This window comes from Prionailurus viverrinus, chromosome C1, assembly GCF_022837055.1.
Source record: "Prionailurus viverrinus isolate Anna chromosome C1, UM_Priviv_1.0, whole genome shotgun sequence".
NCBI classification, from domain to species: domain Eukaryota; kingdom Metazoa; phylum Chordata; class Mammalia; order Carnivora; family Felidae; genus Prionailurus; species Prionailurus viverrinus.
In genome coordinates, this window is record NC_062568.1 from 34,595,168 (window position 1) to 34,619,505 (window position 24,338).

Here is a 24,338-nt window from a genome sequence, read left to right on the forward strand (position 1 = left end):
CATATATATATGTGTGTGTATATGTGTACATGTATATTATATATACATAACATACAGAATAGAATATTATTCAGCCATAAAAAAGAATGAGACCTTGCCATTTACAGCAACATGAATGGACCTAGAAGGTATATCAGGGAAAGACAAATACCATATGATTTCACTCATGTGGAATCTTAAACAAATGAACAAAGAAACCAAGACAAAGGAAAAAAAAAAAAAGACCAGACTCTTAAATACAGAGAGCAAGTTGGTGGTTGCTAGAGGAGAGGTGTGTTGGCAGGGGGATGTGGGTGAAATAAAGAGGAATAAGAGGTACAAACTTCCAGTTATAAAATAAATGTGGAGATGAAAACACCCCGATATGTAAAAACACACCCATATGGTGAGTACAGTCAGTGACATTGGGGGAAGTATACTTACTTGGTGAGCACTGAGTGATGGTACAGAATTGTCAAATCATTATGTTGTATACCTGAAACTAATACAACACTGTTAATTATACTTCAGTTATAAAAAATGCTAAAACAACTGCAAATTAAATACCTTGTGAATGGAAGCACTGCTAACAAAAGATCTATTTGGGCCATAGAAATTTGCAGATATAGAACTAACTTAACAATACCCTGCTATTAGGTTCAAATGTAAATATCAACACTGTTGACGTGAAGTTTTATGCATTTTCTTCCAGATGTGGCTAAAGCCCTGCAAGAGGGTAGACATACCAGAACGACCGAGTTATGTTGCTCCATTGTATAAGACAAGTGAGCGGAGAGGAACATTATCCACCACTGGACATTCTACGAATTTTGTGATTGCCATGACTCTTCCCTCGGATCAACCCACGGAGCACTGGATTGGACGGGGTGTAGCATTATTATGTCAACTTAATTCATAATCAGAAGATACCATTTCCGTGTTCCAACTTCTTGTTGGAGGGCAGAATAGAAAATAAAGCAGTTTGGTTTAAGTCAATTTCACTAAAGCTGTATAAATTAGAAATTTATGTGCAAATGCCTCTTATATTTAAAATGACTCATGCTTCAGTGTAAGGAAATGTTCTGAAATTCAAGACTAAAGAAAACACACTGGTATATTTGCTCTTTTTGAATAACTTTATTTTGGGAGAGTTCCATAAGCATTAGGAACATACATAAAATGACACACCACTGTTGACAATGAAAAAAACAGCATTTGATCATTTCCAGCTTTATAAATTTTTTTTAAAAATGATTCAGTTACAACAACAAAAAAAGGTTTAGATATTTTAGCAAGTATCACCTTGCAGGACCATAATCATATTTAAGCCACTGACTTACTGTTAATGGAAAAAATTCACACTGCATCTAGTTACTATTGTATTTCTACGCATAATCACAGCTGATTGAATGCAATGTGATATACACCAAAATTCATATGGATGTCACACAGTGACAGCATTGTACAAGTAACATTAACAACCTCCAACAAACACATGTTAAATTAGACTGGTCAAGCTCAATGGAATGTTGGAGCCGAACAGAAATGTAGTGGAATTCAGATTGTCTGGTCAGACTTGAAACTATACATCAGAATGACATGAAAACTAAATACTGGTGGAACCCTAACAAAACACTAGCAGCAACTGTTACAGCCCTCTTAACAAGTTTTAAAAAATCTAGCAAATGAAGATAATATAATACCATTTTTGAGAGAATATAAAACTTTATATACTTCAGCAGAACCTGTTTGTTTTCAACCAGACCTTTAAGACAGGGAGTATATTCCAACTGTTGCTTTTCATAAAAGTTTTAAAATTAAGCAGATTTAATGCCGGAATGCAGAATCTTCCTTGGGTATAAAAATGCAAAAATGAATTATATATCTTGGTTCAGAAAGCAAGATATTTTAATCACTCGAAGTTGGCAGTACTAAATAAAATAACAGCACCTTTTACTAGGTTGCTTGAAGGGCCAAGCAATGAGATGAAGGCTGTCCTAATTCAGTGCCCAATGCTGAAGATATTCTATGTTAAAAAAAAAAAAAAAAAAAAAAAAAAAAAAAACACCACAGAAAACCAAAACCTACTTATTACAGGAGGCCGTGAGAAAAGCCAGAAATAATTTTTCAAATTCAGGCACAAATTAAGGAAATAACACCTAAGCTTCCTCGCTCACAGCATAAAGAAGAAACACTGGCAATACTCTTAATACCTGGAAACATGTGCTGCTCTCGAAGTTTTATTTTTTTGTTTAAAGTTCATGAAGTAAGAGGAAAGGGGCTGAGGAAAAGGAGGAGGAAATGAAAACATGGTAAATGGAATGGAAAGAGTTTGGCTCTTAAATATTTGAACAGTAAGATTTTTAAAGCAGCCGCACTGGTAGCCAAGCAGATTAAAACCAAGCTGCCTGCACATAGTTCAAATACAGTTTACCTGGCATGAATGAAGGCGTGTGGCACAAGACGTCAACAGAAAGCTACATGCAATGTGACTAATACTACAAATTACTGGGTCAAAATTCAGGATAAACACGGCTCGCACTTCTCACAAACCACTCAATTATGGTAGAACAGGGCATCTATAAAAGAGACCAACCCCTATCAGGCACCAACAGCATATCTTGGCACAAAATGATTAAGTGATTTTAGCGGAGTTATTTAAGTGTATCTCCCAAGTCACTCAGTACCATGCTAGCTATGGTATCGATGGAGATTTTCCTCATAACCATTTTAATGGACATACAGATTAGGATATGGTAAACGTGGATTTTCTGCCTTACCTCACTGCCAGTCACAGCATGTGCTCTAGGTTCCAAAGCCAAGCTGGTAAAGCAATGCATACATTTAGAACTTAAATTTCCCAAATAACTAGTTAGTACTGTTAAAGTAGCAGAACTGAATATTTAGATGTTTGGGTTCTTCTGTGTTCTGATATTTCCTAGAGGGTTACACTTTGAATGAAAAAAACATTTTACCACATGCTCCAACTCCCTACCCCCACCAAAAATCCCAAAACAAAAACAAAATTAAAGTTTGAAAGAAAAAACACCCAAACACCAAGTATAATATTAATACGAAGAACCATTATGAATCTTTCGTTAAACTGAAGCTCACACAAACATACAATCACAGATTTCAGTAGTTTAGGCTGCAAGTTTAAACACTATGCCAATATATACAAAAATAGTAACTCTAGATTCAAGAATAAGGGCTTTTCCCAATGCTAAATTCATACTCTAATGCAGCCTGAGCCTTCCTCTAGTTCCTATAGCCTACCTAATGCAGTTTCAAAACTGTATCAAGTTGATCCCCATTACCTTATGTATATATGTAACTGAATTAAAGGATGCTACAATTCATTTTTAGCACAAAGAAAAGTCTGCCCGAAGTCCATTTAAAATATTTTTAAAGTTTAAATGATTTTTTTGGTTCAATTTCTATTTCTGCATAGCCACAGAAGTTTCTACTACCAAAGAGACTACTTTAGTGTTTTATATGATTATTCTTTTAAAAGTCTTAAACCTATATCAACATTGGTTCATGGAGTCCCATTTTCTCCTTTCTTTATCACAAGCTTTGTATTTTTAAAAGACCCCTTCACACAGGGAAAAGCAGTACTGAGCACCAACCAGTCTTTTGTGGTTAGGCTCAGATCTATGGAACTTGTAAGTAGTGCAAGCCACTGACTTTTCTTTGAGCAAAATGTGCGCACAGCACTAGGAACAGCTGCACAGCTGCATGGGAACATTCTCGTAATCCACAATGGTGACTGGGAATGGTTAAAACTGGAGGTCAAACACAATTTTGTCTTCATAGAGGGCAATCACCAGCATGATGGCAAATCCAAACAGCAATCCTAAATTCTGAAGAATGAATTGCCCCACTGGACAAAAGCCATGTTCTTCATTGTCACCATCACCATGCAACATTTCTGGAAGCTGGAAAAAACGAAAACAAAACAAAACAGATACTTACAAGCAATTTTGTAATAATATTCTCAACTTTTTAAAACATTCTTCTAGTTTAAACTAATGGATAAAGCACAACTATAAATAAATTATTCTATTCAACACAATGCTATCCGTAACACAGATTTCACTCAAGCACTGACAAAGTTCATGCTCTAGCTGTGTAGTAAGTAAATACGAAATCTGTTCCCTCCTAAATCCCAAATGAATGCACATAATATGCGCACTGGTCATTTTTTAAAGTCACCATCCATCGACCTTGTCACTTCCGGCATTTCCTTTATGCTGAAGTATAAGACAACTTATTATTGCCAATAAAACTCTCCAAAAGAACACCACATTTCCCACATTTGCTGATCTTAAACTCACTGAGAACGTAATATTCTTTGGGGGGATATCTAATTCAAAACTGTTTCATTTCTTCACCCTTTCCTTTAAAATTCTCATATTCAACTGCTGACAGCAAGGACAGACATTTACAGATGATACCTAACTGGCATCTCTATGCCCTTTGGCCACTATTTTCCTTCCCATAATAGAGAAAATAGTCTATCAAACCTATCCAGCAGAACCGCTCCCCAAGTTATACATGCTGCTTTCACAGTATACTCTAGGACAAAATTTCAAAAACCTGAAAGTTTCCAATACTTTTAAAGGCACAGCTCACTGAAGTTTATAGTCTTGACTTCTAAAGCTTAAGCATATACCATTACATTTAAGAATAATCCATAGTTCGAAGCATAAATCTTAAGTTTTGATTTAAGTAAATATGATTTGTTAAAGAGATGTACATTATTATAAGCATAGTCTTTCCTCCCACACCTAGTCAAAATTGTGCGAGAATAGCTACTTATACTTTTTACTGCCACTCTTTCTGTGTATTGTTTTTCAAGTTTGCAATGAGTATTGTCAGATGATAATGAGATGCTACTCTCTTAGACACTAAGCTTTACTCCAAACAATACCTTGGTGCTTTGGGTTTAGGGAGGAGAAATGTAGTATTTTTTCTGTTTAATGTTTATTTATTTTTGAGAGAGAGAGAGAATATGCGTGTGAGTAGGGAAGGACCAGAGAGAGACAGAGACACAGAATCTGAAGCAAGCTCCAGGCTTCGAGCTGTCAGCATAGAGCCCGATATGCGGCCTGAACTCACCAACAATGAGATCATGACCTGAGCCGAAGTCGGACACCCAACCGACTGAGCCACCCAGGCGCCCCAAGGAGAAATGTAGTATTAAGAACATAATGCCTGTCTAGGAAGAAACACCATTATTCATTATTAAATAATGAGTACAATTAATCCAACTACCGTATCTGACACTGCTACAGTATATTTAACAGTCTCCTGAGGATCCTATTTAAGAATGACTTCATGCTGATCATCTATTTTGTTCCCAAGTCTATGGCAGCAGTGTGGAGGCTACTGTTCTTTTCCAGCAGAGTAGAGTAATTTTGACAGAAACTACTACAAACAGAATAGCTGATGAACTGTGACAGAGACTGTATGGTCTACAAAGCCTAAATATTTACTATCTGTCCCTTTACAGAATATTTGCCAAACTCTAGATTCAGACTAAACCAGGCAATTTCCAAACTTATGGTTCTAGTAAAAAGACTATTTTTTATTATATCTTTTCTCCTTTCCTCAAGCTTTTATTAAGACAAAAACTTTTAATTCTGGCTTAACATTTAAGCATATGTAATATACAGGACTCTTCTCAGAAACAACCCCCTCCAGATAGGTACACATATCAGCCAGAAGAGGCACTATGCCCTCCCCACATTCAATTCAATCCTGAATACCCACACCTATGTCTGTTGATCATAAGCACAGCAAAAGCCAGCCAGTATCTACTGGTATGGCCCTACAACAGCGCTTCCGAACTGGTTGATAAACAGCTGCTATCCAAAGGCCCTTAAAACCAGATGGGCGCTTATACCTGGATACCCTAAAGGTACCTCAAACCAAAATTTCTGGTACTGTTGCTATCATACTGAATTATTGTAAATGAATACAAACTTCCTCCCTATAGTCAAAGTGGTCTTTCTAAAACAAAAATGTGATGTCATTGTTGCTTAACTCTATAATGGCTCCTCAAAATTTATAATTAAAAATTTATAAAATTTACACTAAATTTTCTTTTATAGCACTGTGTGTTGTAGGACTGTCGTGATCTGGCCAACATCTGATGACTATGGATATAATTTTTTAATCCATCTTTTTCCATTAGGAAAAAAATAATTTCAGTGTTATTAAAATCCTAAAATATATGTGGATAGTTTTCCCTCTTGGACACTTAGGGTATTTCCAATATAACTGTAACATTGTAAATGCTACTGCAAAAAACACTTTAATACAGTTTTTTGTTTGCTTGCTTGTTGTAATAGCAATAGTCATGATGGGTTATTTTCTCTAAAATACAGTCCCAGGAGGAGACTCACTAGTCAAAGGAACGATGCTATTCATTATTCTGCTTTCTCATATGACCCTTTCTCTTGCTTCTAATAAACTATTCAACAGTTTTTAAGACTCAGCTCAGATCTCCCATTCCAGAGAAACTTCCCTAATTTTATTTCCCAATTTTTTAGCCAACATAGTTTTACAAAGATGGTACACTACTCTATTGTAATCCATTATTAAAAGAATTCTAATTAATGGCTAGTTTTCTCCTTCATTAGACTCTAAATCTTTCCTGGAAAGATTCTCTTTATATATATATATATATCTTTAGGTTCCTAGTATAAGAATTAGCTCATTTTTCATTCAACTAATTGTGAACTACTTTTCTAGCAGTAAATGAAATACTACCAAAAATGCTTGCCGTCTCAGAATGGGTATCCATGTGGGGCCCATAAGGAACTCAATAAATAAGTAAAATGTTTAGTGTATTATTTATAGATCAAGATCTAAGTCCAAAGGAGAAAAAAAGTAGGGACAGAATGTGTAAAATGTTGGGGTAGCGGTTGAAATTTTAGATGGGATGCCTCACAGAAGGGAGAAAGCTAGCCCGAAGAATGTCCACAGGCAAAATATTCCACATAGAGCGATCAGCAAGAGCCAGGCCTCTACGGCAGAGTGTGCCTCCTGGGGAAAAGGAGAAGATGAGGTATAGTTCAAGAAATTAGAGAGGGAGAGGGAGAGGAAATGCACAGGAGCCACCGAAGAGTTTGAAGCACACAAGTGACGTGACTGTTGACCCAGAATGTCGTGGACAGGGCAACAGCAGGGCAAAAGCAGGGAGAAAGTTAAAGAGAAGAAGATGGTGGTGGCTTGAAGGAGCATGGTGGCCACAGAGGTGGTTAGGGGGCGGAGCCCTCCCAAACGAGCCAGAGGTAGGGTGGACAGAGAGACTTGAGTCAAAGAATGATAGTCAGGGTTTTGATCTGAGCAACCAGAAGAATGGAATCATCATGTATGACAGAGAATCCCTACAGGAGTTGCTGGTTCAAGAAGTTAAGGCTGGCAGATCTCAAGAGCTGCGATCTGAACATAATCAGCTTGTACTTCTGTTCAGAGAGTCGGGAAGCAGGTAGATAGATTAACTGAGTTAAGGAAAAAGTCTGCTAAAGATGTAAACATAGGAATTACCAGTCAATAAAAATTTAAAGCCGTGAGACTAAATGGAATTACCTAGAGGGCTTTGACCCACAGTTACAGGTAAGGGAGAAGAGAATCAGAAAACAAATTGAGAAAGAAAGGCCAGGAAGGTGGTAAGCCAGGAGATGGTGATGGCAGGAAAGCATTTCAAAGAGAAGAGAATGAGCAACTGCGAAATAGTGGTGAACAGAGATGGGATGGGGTGAATGACCACTGGACTCAGCAACATCGTGGTCGACTGCCAGATAACAATCTGGCACAGCAGTCAGGGAGAATACCTGATATGGCCAAACTCGAGAGAGACGAGAATCAAAAATTAAGAAAGTGTAATTTGCTTTGTAAGGGAAGAAAATGGTGGTTGAGGACTAAAATAGAAACTAGAGTTAAGAAAGTCCTCTCTCCTACCTTTTGAAGTGAGTAGTACACGAGGTTTATGTGCTTGTAGGAATGATCCAGCAGAGAGGGGAAAATGACCAACACGAGAGAGAATTTGGGAGAATTTCAGGAAGTTAGTGAAAAGAGGACAAGTTCTAGGGAACGGTTTTAAGAAGCTGACCTCTTTGAGGAACACAGAGATTCCTCCAGTGGAATAGGAAAGGGAGTAAACGAACAGATACAGGCAGATGAGTAAAAATGGTGATGTGAACCTGTGGCAGGTTGTCTCAATGGCTTCAGGGTTCTCCATGAAACAGGAAGTAAGGTAATCAGCTGAGCATGGGGACAAGAAATGAGGTGTTAGAGTCTATGAAAAGATAGGGAAGTGGTGAACTGTAGGTACAGAGCATCAACATTTTTTTAATGTTTTTATTTTTGAGAGAGAAAGAGAGAGAGAGAGAGCACACATGTGCAGGCACAAGCGGGGGAGGGGCAGAGAGAGAGGGAGACACAGAATCCGAAGCAGGCTCCAGGCTCTGAGCTGTCAGCACAGAGCCCAACACGGGGCTCAAACTTGTGAACCATGAGATCATAACCTGAGCTGAAGTTGGATGCTTAACCGACTGAGCCACCCAGGCACCCTGTAAACAGTTTTTCTTTTCTTTTGTTGACACTTTCTAAATTTTCTATTATAAATAGGCATTAATTCTATCATTAAAAATTCAGGTTATATGATTTTGAAATGAGACCATCTACTAGATCCTACCAGGAAGAAAAGTGAACATAATGTTTGAAAACAAAAAGTAGGGGCACCTGGGTGGTTCAGTTTGTTAAGCGTCCTACTCTTGATCTTGGCTCAGGCCATGATCTAATGGTTCGTGAGATCGAGCCCCACTTTGGGCTATGTGCTGACAGTGCAGACCCTGATTGGGATTCTCTCTCCCTCTCAAAATAAATAAATAAATAAACTTAAAAAAAAAAGTAATTAAACTGCTAGTTCTGCAAATACACTACCTAACATATTTAAGATATAAAGGTAAAATTAAAACTATTTACTAGTGTTTAGATTAACTTTAAAGTTAGAAAAAAATGAAAATTACACAAATCCCTAGGAAAATATACCATTTTCTGCAGAAGACTGGCTTCCCTAAGAAGTATTTGTTTGCCATAAAACAAGCTCAAAGAATTATTTTATTAACAAACCACACCACAGTATTACAAATTTTAATAGTATAACAATTATCTCTAAATATTACTGATGATTACTTTGAATAGTAATATCATTTGGTCAAAAATTTTCAGCATCTCAACTGATTTTCAAAGAGGAAACCCTCCTATTTGTCTTTCCCTAATAGACTATTTAGGATTTCACATGTTTTAAAATGGGTTCCATTTTTAAAAATATTCTTTTAAACTACATCCAAAGGTTTCTTCCATTTCTGGAAGGTGCATTCTATTTATAGATTTGGTAATAATCACAAAACTATAAAGTATCTTACCATATCCACCAAGGCGACATAAAGGAACATGCCTGCAGTGATTGCAAAGATCCAAAGTGTGATGTTATTGGCATACTGACCCACAGCTGTGCCTATAAGCATGCCTATGTAAGCCATCATGGCAGAGAGGAGGTTGTATACAATTGCTTGCCTTACAGTCATGCCAGCTTTAAGAAGAACTGCAAAATCACCTGCAGTAAAGACACAATGTGAGAGTTTTACAATCACAGGATTTTACACACACATTTAAGGGGAAAAAGCAGGAAACAAAATAAAAAATTGATATAAAAATACACCTTTAATAACTGAGATTTTATTATAAATATTTATTTTTTACTTAATTGAACCTAATACAGGCAAAACTTGGGTGAATCTCACAGGCACGATGCTCAGAGCCAGTCTGAAAGGTTACATACGATTCTATTTATATGATATCTCAAAAAGATAAAACTACAGTGAAGAACATTCCAAGGTCTCCAGAAACAGGGGTGGGACTACAATGGGACTACAAGAAGGGAACTGTTGGGATGATGGAATTGTTAGAAGTCTACAGACATGTGAAAACTCAAAGAACTGCTTATCAAAAAGCAAAGGTCAATTTTCTGTAGAATGTGAAATGTTAAATTTTGGGTGGCTCAATTGGGTAAGCATCCCACTCTTGATTTTGGCTTAGGTCATGATCTCACAGTCATGGGACCGAGTCCCAAATAGGGCTCCATGCTAGGCGTGAAGCCTTCTTAGGATTCTCTCTCTCCCTCTCCTTCTGCCCCTCCCTGCTCACCCACTACTCTTTTTCTCTCTTTCAAAACAAAATCTAAAAAAAACACTTAAAAGTTTTTTTAAAAAAATCAAAAACCTAGAATGGCATCTGGGTGGGCTCAGTCAGTTAAGCATCTGACTTCAGCTCAGGATCTCACAGTTCATGAGTTCGAGCCCCACGGTGGGCTCTCTGCTGTCAACAGAGAGCCTGTTTGGGATCTTCTGTGCCACGCCCCTCTCAAAAATAAATAAACATTAAAAAAAAAATCAAAAATGTAGAAAAAAAGAACCTGGTCACTACTCTTTCTGTGAGCAACAATTAAAGCCCTCTGCTCTTAATCTCTGCCCCTTTTCGAAAGAAAAATGGCCTAAGAACAAACAGAGGTAACAGACTGTAAGTATATTGTATGCTGTTTAGATTTGTTTTATTTTTTCCAGGAAAAAAATTAAATCTTAATTCTAAAAATCCTAAAAATGTAAAATGAATAAAGAGACTCACACTTGTATGTCTAGAGTTGGACTGCTAGAAAAAAACAAATATTTCTCAGAGATATTACTAGAAGAATAAATACTGCTAGATATGATAGCTTTAAAGCTAAAGGGTAAAAGTCAGTAATTTCCGACAAACTATAACAAGCTTCTTTGTTTTACTAAATATACAAACATCTAATTTATCACTGAACACTTAGCAATGCAAGGTATTATATAGATACTGGGGCATTACCTTCCCTGAAGAAGCAATTTTAGGGGTACCCACTGGCTCAGTCAGAAGAGCATGAGACTTCTGGTCATGGGTTTGAGCCTCATGTTTGGCGTAGAAATTACATTCATATGTAGAGAAACAAACTTAAAAAGGAGGGGTGGGTCTTAACCTTACATGATTAAAAATACATGATCTGTTCTCTTTTTTAACTCTTATGGTTATAAGGTTCTAATTTATAACAGATAGGAAGACGTTAACAAATTAGTGCAAGATTATCTACCAGTAGCTTCTAAACTGCCATTCTCTAGTTTCCATCTACTACTACTCTCCTTGCATTTTTTTCTCCCCTCTGATCCTAAATCCTTGATTTTCCTGGTAAGTCCTGGATTCAAAAGCAGCTTTATCTCTTCTCTACCCTAGACTTTTAATTTTTTTCTCAGCTTCCTTAAGCAAAGAGCTTCCTAACTTCTTCCTCTATAAGTTTCACCACCAGATTTTCACTAATTCACTCACTAACCATGCTCAGAGGGCAATTTAACTTAGCAGGGGGTTAGGTAATACAAAATGAGAAGTGTCTTTAGGTTATAAAATAAAGTGTTTCCTTTTATAATTTCAAAAAAGGGCACGGGCACATGACTGGCTCAGTCAGTGGTGTGTCTGACTCTTGGTTTCAGCTCAGGTCATGATCTCACAGTTCATGGGTTTGAAACCCACATCAGGCTCTGTGCTGACAGCATGGAGCCTGCTTGGGATTCTCTCTCTCCCTCTGCCCCTATCCCACTTGTGCTCTTTCTCAAAATAAGTAAACTTAAAAAAATAATTAAAAAGGGTTTTAAAAGAAACACTATTTAATACTCAAAGAACATTGTGTCATAGGTACAAACTATGTCGACCTTGATGCCTCCCCAGATATTACTGGATGGCAAAAGGATTTATTTCATCCTTGAATAGCAACCAAACAGCGTGAATTAGCTAATCAAGATTCAAGATGAATTTTTAGTTAAAACTTTTTTAAATTAAAATTTTAAGGTATAATTCTTTTTTTACAGCATTCTCTTTTGGATGTAGAGTTCTATGAGTTTTGACAAAAGTACATACCATGGAACCATAACCACCATCAAACTCCGGAACTACTTCATTATCCACCCTCCGCCCTTCCCTGCAAACTTCCTCAGTTCCCTCATTCCTCAGCAACCAATGCCTATAGTTTTTCCTTGTCCAGGACATCATATAAATTGAAACCATAAAGTATGTAGTCTTTTGAATCTAGGTATTTTTTTCCTCTTAGCATAATATGTATAAGATTCATTCATGTTACAGTTTATATCAGAAAGTCATTTTTTTAATGTTTATTTATTTTTGAGAGAGAGAGTGAGAGAGAGAGAGTAAGTGAGTGTGTGTGCGCGTGTGTGTGTGTGTGTGAGCGGGGGAGGGGCAGAGAGACAGGGAGACACAGAATCCGAAGCAGGCTCCATCCAGGCTCTGAGCTGTCAGCACAGAGCCTGACGTGGGGCTAGAACTCACAAACCGTGAGAGATCATGACCTGAGCCGAAGTCGGACACTCAAATGACTGAGCCATCCAAGCGCCCCAGGAAGTCATGGTTTTTACTACACTAAATACTCCACAGATGAACCAAGTTAACAGCTGAAGGACCTATGGGTTGTTTCCAGTTTTGGGCAACTATGAATAAAGCCACTGTACACATAAACAGGTTTTTCTGTCAACATAAGTTTTCATTTCTTGAGTAGATACCTATGAGTGGGATTTCTGGGCCATTTAACGAGTGTCTTTTTTTTTCTAGCCTTCTAAAAAGCTGCATTCCTACCAGCAATTTCTGAGAGTTGTTCCACATCCTTTATAGCCCTTTATAATGACAAATCCAGCACCTGTAATCCCATGTGTTTTCATCTGCAGAATTGCTTTAGTGAAATGCCTGTTCAAATCTTTTGCCCACTTTGTTGTTTTTCCTATTATTGAGTTGAGAGGTCTTTAAATATCCTAAAAGTCTCTTGTCAGGGATGTATTTTCCAAATATTTTTCCAAATATTTTCCAAATATTTATTCACAGTCCTTTTCATTCTTTTTAAATAAAGGCTATTTGTGTAGAGTTTTTAATTTTTATGAAGTCCATTTTATTACCTTTTCCTTAATGGATCATGCTTTTGATGTTTTATCTAAAAATAGTTTGCCAGGGGCGCCTGGGTGGCGCAGTCGGTTAAGCGTCCGACTTCAGCCAGGTCACGATCTCGCGTTCCCTGAGTTCGAGCCCCGCGTCAGGCTCTGGGCTGATGGCTCAGAGCCTGGAGCCTGTTTCGGATTCTGTGTCTCCCTCTCTCTCTGCCCCTCCCCCGTTCATGCTCTGTCTCTCTCTGTCCCAAAAATAAATAAACGTTGAAAAATAAAATAAAATAAAATAAAATAAATAAAATAAAATAAAATAAATAAAATAAATAAAATAAAATAAAATAAATAAAATAAATAAAATAAAATAAAATAAAATAAAATAAAATAAAAATAAAAATAGTTTGCCTAATCCAAGAACACAAAGATTTTCTCCTAGGTTTTCTTCTGAAAGTCTTATACAGGTAACCCCCACTTTTCAAAAGTTCGTATTACAGCCACTTCACTTTTATTAAAGGCCTACATTAGTACCGGTTTTCCCTAACCAAAAAAAAAAAAAAAAAAAATGAAGAGGATTTTTCCCTTTTATGAAAAAAGGCAAAAACCAAAAACAGGCTTTGTTTTGCATGAGCTGCTGTAGAGGCAGCCTGCACCCCGAGCAGCCAGAGTAGCCCCACCAAGCTCCTTCCCCAGGAACCATGCTCAGTGTCAGGCCACCACAGCTCTGAAGTGTGTGAGTACCCGTGCTTTGTCTCTATTTTGTGCTTCCATTGGCAAGATGTATCCTAAGGTATTGGGAAACTCAAAAACTTCTCCATATAAATAGTAACTGTTTCTTAGCTTTAAGCCCTTTCAGCTTACAGAAAGTTTCACTGGAACACTACTTTTGGATAGCAGGGGAAACCTGTATTTTAAAATTTTTATTTAAATCAATGATCTTTCTTCAGTTAATTTGTGTCTACAGTGTGAACTTTTTTCTTTGGGTTTTTGAAACTAGATATTCAATTACTACAGCAACATTTGTTGAAAAAACTTCCTTTCTACATGGAATTTCCTTTGCACTTTGTTGAAAATAAGTTGCCATATATCAGAGAACTCTACTTTGTTCCACTGATTTATGTGTCTATTTCCTCACCAATATAAATTGTTGCAATTACTGTGGCTTTATATCAAGTCTTAAAGTCAATTTTGTTGTCCTTTTTCAAAATTCTTCTGGTTATCCAAGTTCCTTTCGGTTTCCATATTAAATTTTGAAAAAGCTCATTTGAAAAAGCCTGCTGGTATTCTGACTGGGAATGCACTTAAACGATAGGGAAAATTAGCATCTTAAAGATACTGAGTCTTCAGGTCCATAAACCTGGTATACATTCTTCACCCTCAAGTCTCCTTTGATCTCTTTTGTGGTGATTTATAGTTTTCAGCATACAGATTCTGTGTATATTTTGTTAGATTTAACCAAAGAGTTTCATGTTTTTTGGTGTTATAAATAGCACCTTAAAAAAATTTCAATTTCTAATTGTTCATTGCTAGTATACAGCAGTATAAATTATCTTTGTATAATGACCTTGTACCAAGACGAATTATTTCATTTAAAATTTAGGGGTGCCTGGGTGGCTCAGTCGGTTGAGCGTCTGGCTTTGGCTCAGGTCATGATCTCGCAGTCTGTGAGTTCGAGCCCCGCGTCGGGCTCTATGCTGACAGCTCAGAGCCTGGAGCCTGCTTCGGATTCTTTGTCCCCCTCTCTCTTTCTGCCCCTCCCCCACTTATGCTCTGTCTCTGTCTCAGAAATAAACATTAAAATTTTTTTAAAAAAATGAATAAAATAAAATCTATCTTTGTCCTAGACTTATCTTAGTTACAAATTTCAGAGGTATCTGCATATTTTTCTCCCTTTTTCTCCACCCACCTCCCTTCTCAGTAAGAACCTTGATAAATATTTGAAAAATAGATCAAAGGAATACAGTTGGGATTTACACCAAACAAGCAAATCTACTCATCTTTTGATAAATCAATATCCCTTCCTTTCTGCTGACAAAGGGTGTCATTAACACAACGAATGAGGTGTGCCTGCCAAAGCTGTTAATGTGATCCAATGCTGTAATTATGTTAATATCAACCACTGAGATTTTTTTAAACAAATACATATTTCAAAGTTCTTTATTTTTGCCTTAAATAATGCATGTATACACATGTATACATCTATATAGTAAATGTTCAGTTTTCCCTGAACAATCTAGCACATTATGAAAATTTATTTTGAAATTCTACTTACCCCTTAAATACGCATGAGAGTAAAGGGAAAAAATGGGATGGCACCATAGCCTCTCTGAGCTGAGTCTTAATAATAAGGCTACATTTATTTATCAAAATGTCACTTTTTTTTGGAGTTAGAACACACTAAATATCAAGAAGAGAGTTTGGATTATCTGCTCTTCTAGATTATCCCAATCTCATTTCCTCTTTATATGTTCTTATACAAGTTTTCATATAAATTATTTTTCAAATGCTTATACAGTTATTTTGAACTAGTAGGAAAATAGTAGAGAGAATACAACAAAGTAATATTTCTACTTACTTAAATATAGCTAAAACAAGTTTGGCAAAAAACAAAAGGAAGAGTAGGAATAATTCAGGTGACTTCATCCGTTAACCCACCCCACAGCAAACACGCTATGAGAGACAAGCGTTTTCTATTTTCTCAGATGGTTTCAATTTCTGCATACCTCTTAGAATGAACCTCCCTGAGCTGTATATTGTTCTAAGGTTTAGAAGTTTGATTTTTCCTTTGCATTCCTAAGCACAAACAAAACCATCATCCGGTACACCATGCGAGAACTGCAATGCATTCAGAAGAGGAACAATAAAACTTGGAATTACTAAGGGTCGCTTTTTAATGCACTAAAATGTAATTTAAACAATTGTTTTCCCATTTAGGGTATGACTTCAGTATAAAAATCTCAGAACAGTTTTAAGAATTCATAATCAAAAACTTAACAAGGGCCTAAGAGGTTTTAAATCAAATAAATTATCCTGGAATGCAACGTATTATGCTGCTTTGCCAATATCCTGACCTATTAACCAGGGAGAAGTTTCTCCTATCTCCCTGCCATGCTTCTATCATATCTTCTAGGAGAGTGATCTTTCCCTTGCTTGGGAGTTCTGAGGAAGAGGTTTCTAGCCTCTCTCCAGATTCCCTCCTCTCCAAATGAGTAAGAGTGATAAATCAGAGTAAAGACATTCATCTGGGCCTTTTTTACCAAAGTGTCCATTATTGTACCTTAAGGGAAAAAATAGGCTCTAAAATCATTTTTTAAAATACTTTCTTTGTTTATGGTCATTAGACCACTTCCTACCTTGATTAATACAAAGGCCAAAGCATTTTCTATCACTTCCAGAGTTATGCTCTTTTTATCCTAGAGCCTAGACAGCTAGAAAATAGAGTTTAGGTCAATTTAGCACTGAGCATTGGGGGAAAATGCACATTTTCTTAAGGTCTCACTCCTTTAAAGTTCAACGTACTTTAAACTCATGTTTTCCCATCATAGCAACAGTAACATCCCAACTTCTGGTTTGTGGGGGTAAAACAGGTAGAGATTTGGGGTCGATTGTCTCATGGGGAGTCCTGGCCCAGGTAGAGTTCTATAATCCAGCTTTCACAAGAGCTCTGCATAGGTCCAAGGCCTTACCTAGCTATTAAGGTATGTCCTGCATTTGTTTATGTGGCTATCATTCCTTGTATTTCATTGTTTCAAGGAGAAACTATAGAGAGAAAAAGGAGTAAGTGGCAGGAAGGCAATCATCCCTAATCTCCAAACTCCCTGCTGTCAATAACCATGAAGTGGCATGATATACTCTACTCCATTTAGGGAGCAGGAAGAGGGTAGGAAGGGAAGTTGAAGGTCTTCCCAGTATATTGTGGATGTGTGTTCAGACTATCCAAATCTACTACTAAGCAAGTTCAAAATGAAGAGTGCAAAGTTAAAATTATTAGGCTATATGTTACCTACATATAAAGGTAACAGGGGCGCCTGGGTGGCTCAGTCGGGTAAGCGGCCGACTTCGGCTCGGGTCATGATCTCGCGGTCCGTGGGTTCGAGCCCCGCGTCAGGCTCTGGGCTGACAGCTCAGAGCCTGGAGCCTGTTTCAGATTCTGTGTCTCCCTCTCTGACCCTCCCCCGTTCATGCTCTGTCTCTCTCTGTCTCAAAAATAAATAAATGTTAAAAAAAAAAAAAAAAAACTGACAGAAAGCCCTGATGTGTATTGCTATGGAATTGCAAAGAAGTATTTGGCAGATTATTCTCTTCCTAACACAGGAAAGTAGTTAAGAAAAGTGCATAAGATACAGTATCTGCATACAAAGAACCTACATTTTAAGAGATAGGACATCTACAATGGATATATACTAAGCACCCAAAGAAAGACCTGGTGAAGCTAAGTGATAAAGTTTACACGAAAAAGTAATCCAACACATATAGGGCAGTAATCCTCCAGCGGGAGGGCAGTCCTCAAGTTGGAGAAAAAAAGCCTCGTAACATAATTAACTAGAGAGACAATCAGCAGGACAGGACAAGCCAAGTAGGAAGATGGTACAAGGAAAGAAGCAGGCTCAGGCACCCACAGCATATGTTTGGTGAACTATGTTTGGGTGAAGTGGAAAACATGCAACAGCAAGCACAGTGAGTAAGGCTGAAAAGGCAGAAATGAAGGCCAATGGAAGCAGGACTAATGAATCTCAGCTTTTAACTTTATACGTAAGGGAGACTACTGAAAGACTGATTGCATGAGCAAGTCACTTTGGGATAAAGTATATGAGATGGACTAGAACAGAGCAGAACTAGGTGTAAATACTATGGAAACTGTCCAAGCAAAAGACAACGAAGGCAATAATGGTTTAGTCAGGATAAAGGAAATGGGGCATGAACAGGATATAAGAACACAGGCTCAAGGCTGGCAAAGGAACAAAACTGTTAAATACGGAATCAAGGCTTAGAGAATCAGCACCAAGTAAGCATTAATAGACTGTCCTGCTTTGAGCAGTTAATAATTTTCTAAGCAAATTATACATATAAACTCTACTGAAAGTAAGCAAATAAGGCTACTACCAATAAAAAAAATTAAACAGAGTCAAGTGATAGATGTTTCACAGCCAGATAAATTTAAGAAAAATATTAAACTAGCAAGAGCATATGAAGAAATTCCTTGGAAACTCAGAATAGGGAGTTACTTTTTTCTTTCAAATTTATGTCATCTCTACATCCCCTGGATATTTTCTGTGAATGAATGCATGTGCACATCTAATGTTTTTCAACTTAAAGGAAAAAATCAGGAGCGCCTGGGTGGCTCAGTTGGTTAGGCATCTGACATGAGCTCAGGTCATGATCTTGCGGTCTGTGAGTTCGAGCCCCGCATCCAGCTCTGTGCTGACACAGCTGGGAGCCTGGAGCCTGCTTCAAATTCTGTGTCTCCCTCTCTCTCTGCCCCTCCCCTACTCACACTCTCTGTTGCTCAAAAATAATAGAAATAAAAATAAAACAAAAATCAAAACACATGAAGAGAAATTAAAAAAAAATCATTGGTAGATCAGTAAGTGCCAACTAAAACAACAAAGAAATATCATTTTATATCTACCAAATTGGCAAAAATTAGTTAATGTCAAGTCTTGGCAGGGATGTGGAAACACAGGAACTCTCTGGTATTGGTGGTTAGAGATGGCCATGGTGGCTAGTAATACAGCACTTCTCTGGCAGGTACATCCCACGACCCATCAATTCTGTTCCTGGGTATAATCCCAAAAGATGTTCTTGTAAGAGTCTATAAGCGCTAAGTCTACAGATGTTCAATGCCTCATTATCTGTGGTGGCAGGAAATTAAAGGTGTAGTGTATCTAATACTAGGTGACAAATATGTAAAATGCAGTAAATGCACAACTCTAAGTACTGACTAAAAGCAACATATTAAATGAATTCATGATAACCTGGGTGGAGTTTAAAAGCATAATGAGGGGCGCCCGGGTGGCTCGGTTGGTTAAGCATCTGACTCTTGACCTTGGCTCAGGTCATGTTCTCATGGTTTGTGAGATCAAGCCCCACATCAGGTTCTGTGCTGACAGTATGAAGCCTGCTTGGGATTCTTTCTCTCCTTCTCTCCCTGCTCCTCCCCTGCTCATGTGCTCATGCTCTCTTTCTCTCTCTCTCAAAATAAACTAAATAAAAGCATAATGATTAGTAATATAAGGAACAGAATGGGAAAGGACATAATACTGTTTACATAAGTTAAACATACATACATATAAAACAATACATTTTTAGGTGCATATAATACAAATTATATAAAAGAATGATGACATTTCTACTTGTCATCAGCCATTTTTATGTTTTAACCTCTCCAAAATTTATATGCATTTATAACTGAAGAAGTCTTAAGATTTGACAAAATCTGGTGGTATATTACCTAACTCATGTGGCAGCTCATGACAGAACACAGCTATAGAGGTACTGATTCCTCCCGTCAGTCCAGCACTGAAAGCTGCTCCTGAGGTGGGGGGGTAAAAAGAAAATCAAGTGATGTTTACTTCCGCTTTTTCCATTTTCATTAATAAGGATAGGTACAACCTCTTTTGCCTATCTAAATTATTTTCATAATATATGAGTGACTCACTTATTTTTACATTACACTTTTTGAACATATAGTGAGGTATAATACGTATATAATAACCAGAGAAAGAGCTACTCAGTGAAAGAAATATTCTCTAAGAAATTATATTTTCCATTACATTAGCCTTCCAGAGCTCACTGAAAGCTTGGCAGTAGTAATGGTTTCCAGCATTTCAGTTTCTCAGTGGAAGTCTGATGCTAGATTTCAAGTCCTTTAAGCGTACGATTGTATTCGCTCTCTCTCATATAAATATTTATAGATACTTAAATGGCTACATCCGTGTCTGAACTTTTCTGGGTCTAGAGCAAAAATACTACAAAGTATTATCCGTCTGACAGTCTTGAGGACTGAGATCAGAGATATAAATAAATTTGATTCCCCCTAGTAAATTCTTTATTTTTTAACATTGACAGCTACTAAAGATTGAAAAATATGGCCTCTCCTTTCTTAAAGAAACCAAAGCCTACTTCTGAGTGAAGTCTGGAAAAGAAAATCATATATTAATCACATTTAATATTCTCCTAAACTAGTAATATCAGTTTACATTAGCGAAGACTCTAATAATTTGAATCTGGTACAATGGATGCTTAACAGGTTAAAATTTTTCACCTTTTCAAAGACATAAAAAAGTACTAAACCCAGGACTGAAATTATATATTCAGGGATATATAAATGTATTTGAAAACAGAATGTTAAGGTAGCTTTCATATGTGATTATGCCTTGAAATCGAGTTATAAAAGTAGTATACTACAGACATTTGTTTACACATTAAAAGCAAAACCCAGTAAAAATATACCTTTATGCCCCAAATAAGCTGATCAAAAACATTAACATAGCCTCTGGAAACAAATCAAATGACCAGAGTAATATATAACAGTGTATCTGTTAACCTCAAATTTTAATCCTATGTATTACAGTTTATAATATTAGTACTGAATCTGTGGTCTTTAAGATCAAACAAATGATAACCCAAGTTTCAAGCCCACTTACCAATTGCTAGCCCATCACTGAAGTTGTGGATGCCATCCCCCATGATTACCATCCAAGCTATATTAGCTATGCCGGTTTCTTTCAGATCGGACCCAGAATGACAGGGCCCATGAGAATGGTGAGAATGCTTGTGGTGCCACTGGTGGTTATGTTTCCTCAGCACAGTCTTACTCTCGTCATGGTGGTTGTGTGCAGCAGCATGGAGGTCATGTTCGTGAATGGTATGTAACCCATCACTGTGAGAATGGTCCATGATTTTCTCCTCTTCCACACAAAGATAATTTTTAGGAGGGGATTCTTGTTGACCTTCTAAATCTGTCAGTTCAGTTTCATTAAGTCGATCTTCAGAAACGACCGAGTCATCAGTTCCTATATTTATAATAGCAAAGGATATACTTTATCAACAAGCAGACGAAAGCTTCTTCGCTCATTTAAACCCAGGCAGAACAGCAGTGTAATGATTAAATGAAGTCCCAAATAAATGTATAAAAGCAAATAAAACAAACATGTGCACATACACACAAAACAAACTGGGGTTCTGAGCATCCAGATGATGAACCAGATGAGGTAAAGGGGGGACACTGAGATCAACAGCAGGCAAAGTGGGGAGAAGAACTGGCAAGCATGGAGAAACTGTGAATCTGAGGGAGGACATCACGAACAGCTGCTAAAAATCGAAGGGTAGAAGTTACTGCAGCATTTACAGGACAACTAAATGGACCCATAATTTTTCAGGGGAAGAAGGAAACTTAAAGTTACCCTGTCTAATCCTCTCTTATCACTGAAGAAAACAAACTTTAAATCGCTGGCACCCTCCAATGGCACCTATCTGAAAATGCTACTCAGAAACCCATATAAATGGTAATATCTGATTAAGTATTTTTTTTTATTTGAGGTTGGCCTCTCACCTAGTTTTCAAAAACTATTTATTATGTGACAAACAGTCTACTACTTCTCAAATTGTATTTTGGAGCAGAGTACAGTTAGAGTCTCATCTGCCCCTTTTCTGCAGAAAATCATTGGTATGTTCAGGGGAAACACAAGTTCGAACAGAAAGGGAAAATTAGACTAAAATACTTTATGTTTCCTTGACAATTGTAAGCTACCTCATCACATTTACCAGGCAACAGAAGAGCTGAATTGATGAGCAGAGATTTTAAGTAGGGAGACCACTCTCCCTCTTCCATATGAAACCAATCCCATATGGACGGCACACAGACCTGCATTGCCAAGATCTAAAGATAACACGAGTATACTGCTTACAAAGCCTTTTTGTTTGTTTCATTTTTTTTTCTGTAAAGTGCAATATGTTCCTTGCCCTGTGATATAATTAGTCCCACATTCCATTTTAATAAGGCTGAAATAGACAAGACAGTAAACAAATCACAAGATACACTCACATTTTAGGAAATACAAAAGTTAGAAACTAATATTAGGGAAGCCACAAAAACAAGAAATTTCAAACACAGGCACAGGTTAGAAGCAGTATTTCAATGTTTATATTTTAAAAGTTTCTCTTTAGTCAGAACTGTTGTCTACCGGCAAGAGGCTTGAGCTGAAGCCAGTCAGCATCTGGTGTATTATTTAACTTATGATCTGAAAGCTTCCTTCCAATAGTTGATTCTTCTGTGTTCTGCTTCATAAACCATTTCTGTTTTCCCTGAAAAAAATCTGGTATTAGTATCAAATCTGCAGCCACAACTAGCAACAATATTCACTTGTTAACATCTATGGGGTAAGTGGTAGTAACACTTTATTCATAAATTACTTAGGAAAAAAAGAGAAAAAATTTTTAGAAATTAATCAAGGGGTCTCATTATAAAATATTCAGCTAAATTTCTATGTTGTTGCTTTTTTTTTTTTTCAAACACTCAACTGAAAGGATCAACTCATCTACTTCAAAGTACAGAATACAGTACACAGTACTATATTACATGCAACCAAATGAAATGTGTGAAATATACTTAATATCTATCTTATTTAATAGTGCATGGGAATAGGAAGTTCCAAAAAACTAAAGGTTATTCCCTTTGAATTTCATTGTGTTTAATGCAATCTTACATTTCCCTACATGTGACATAATGGGCAGGGTCAAATTTGAGTTAAAATCACAAACTTTGTAGTTTACTTCTGTGAGAATTGGGCAGTTAAATTTATTAAACCATAAGAATACTCATCTGTAAAATTAAAATGATAAATTCTTAGGATTAAATGAGGTGACGTGTGAAAAAATGACCTATCGGTAACCGACTCTTAACAGCTTCGCAATAAAGGTAAGTTTTCTTTCTCATCTAATCTATCCTCACTTATTAATAAATCCTAAGTATTGTATTTCATTGTTTAGGTTTTAATTTTCATATCTTTTAATAGTCTGCTTTCTTCTTTTAGCAATGTAACTGTGTAACTACCTTTAACAACTCTTCCAACTTAAAGTTCTATTTCCGATCTATGTAAGTTTATGAGAACAAATAACCTCTTCCCCTTTAACTTGCTTTGATCAACAGAATGCAAGAAAATGATGGACCAGTTCTGGAACTAGTGTGAAACCTGACACCTTTTGCTTTTTTGCTCAAGGAAGCTAGCCACTAATCTGTGAAGAAACTCAGCCTAGGCTCTAAACAGAGGCCATGTGTGGGCACCTGGGTGGCTCGGTCAGTTGAGCGACTGACTTTGGCTCAGGTCATGATCTTGCAGTTCGTGAGTTCGAGCCCCGTGTCGGGCTCTGTGCTGACAGCTCAGAGCCTGGAGACTGCTTCGGACTCTGTGTCTCCCTCTCTCTACCCGTTCCCCACTCATGCTCTGTCTCTCAAAGATGAATAAATGTTAAAAAATTTAAAAAAAAAAATAGAGGCCATGTGGAGGACACTAGATGCAGACATACACATTCATGGGCCTCCCACCCCTGCCCTGTTGAGGCCAACCCAGGCCAGCTGAGTTTGAATGTAGTACAGTGAGTGAGTGTAGCTGATGGTAGGTGGAGCAAAAGGACTGCTTGGCTGAATCCTGCCTAATTTCCTGACAGAATTACGAGAAATAATAAAATGTTGTTATAAGTCATTAAATTGTGGGTTCTTCTGCTTCGTAGCAATAAGTAACAGAAACTGGGGAAACACAAAATGTTCAAAAGGAGTAGTATGGAGACAACCAAAGAAAAGAAACAGCAGCCATGAGATGAAGTAGAAAGGAGAAAAGTGGGGGGAAGAGAAAAAAAGCCAACCATAGCACAAAAGAGAAAAGAAGAAAATGTACAACACCAGCTGGGATTGTGTTCAACTGCTTTGGTTCAGATTGTCCTTGTCCACTTTCCTGAAACCTTGCCAAATCACTACCCTCAAAGCCCCAATTTGCTGAAACCAGTCCTCATCTGATGTATTACTTAATGTATGCTCTGAAAGCTTCCTTCCAATAACTGACTCTTCTTTGCAGATGGTCAAACGTCTGTTCTATTCAAGGATCACTAATTCCTTTTCTTCAAAACAATGCCATACACTTTTTCATCTTTGGTTACTCACTGTCCTATTTATCATAAAGGAGACACACTGATTTATCTGCACAGATTCCTCTCTTTGATATCCTTGAAGAATTCCTTACTATTAGATACAGAGTACCCCTTTAATGGTGTTCCATTGATTTATCTAATCAAATTCTTTTAATTTATTTACTTCTTTCAGTATCAAATTTCTAAAGA

The 24,338-nt window shown here is 37.1% G+C and overlaps 2 protein-coding genes across 11 annotated transcripts in view; one reads left to right on the forward strand and one right to left on the reverse strand.

The window, feature by feature from the left end:
- The window catches only part of DNAH7 (dynein axonemal heavy chain 7), a 276,184-nt gene extending 275,233 nt beyond the window's left edge, over positions 1-951 (forward strand). For all 6 annotated transcript variants that reach the window (XM_047873404.1, XM_047873407.1, XM_047873406.1 and 3 more), the window contains one exon: positions 692-951. In XM_047873404.1, coding sequence (XP_047729360.1) covers positions 692-898 — 207 coding nt within the window. In that variant the 3' untranslated portion in view covers positions 899-951. The remainder of the gene's footprint in view (positions 1-691) is intronic.
- A 145-nt stretch (positions 952-1,096) lies between these two features.
- SLC39A10 (solute carrier family 39 member 10) overlaps positions 1,097-24,338 on the reverse strand; it is a 145,122-nt gene continuing 121,880 nt past the window's right edge. For all 5 annotated transcript variants that reach the window (XM_047870952.1, XM_047870951.1, XM_047870953.1 and 2 more), the window contains 5 exons: positions 22,190-22,310; positions 20,651-21,019; positions 19,456-19,536; positions 9,420-9,610; positions 1,097-3,917 (listed from right to left, as the gene is read on the reverse strand). In XM_047870952.1, coding sequence (XP_047726908.1) covers positions 3,759-3,917; positions 9,420-9,610; positions 19,456-19,536; positions 20,651-21,019; positions 22,190-22,310 — 921 coding nt within the window. In that variant the 3' untranslated portion in view covers positions 1,097-3,758. The remainder of the gene's footprint in view (positions 3,918-9,419; positions 9,611-19,455; positions 19,537-20,650; positions 21,020-22,189; positions 22,311-24,338) is intronic.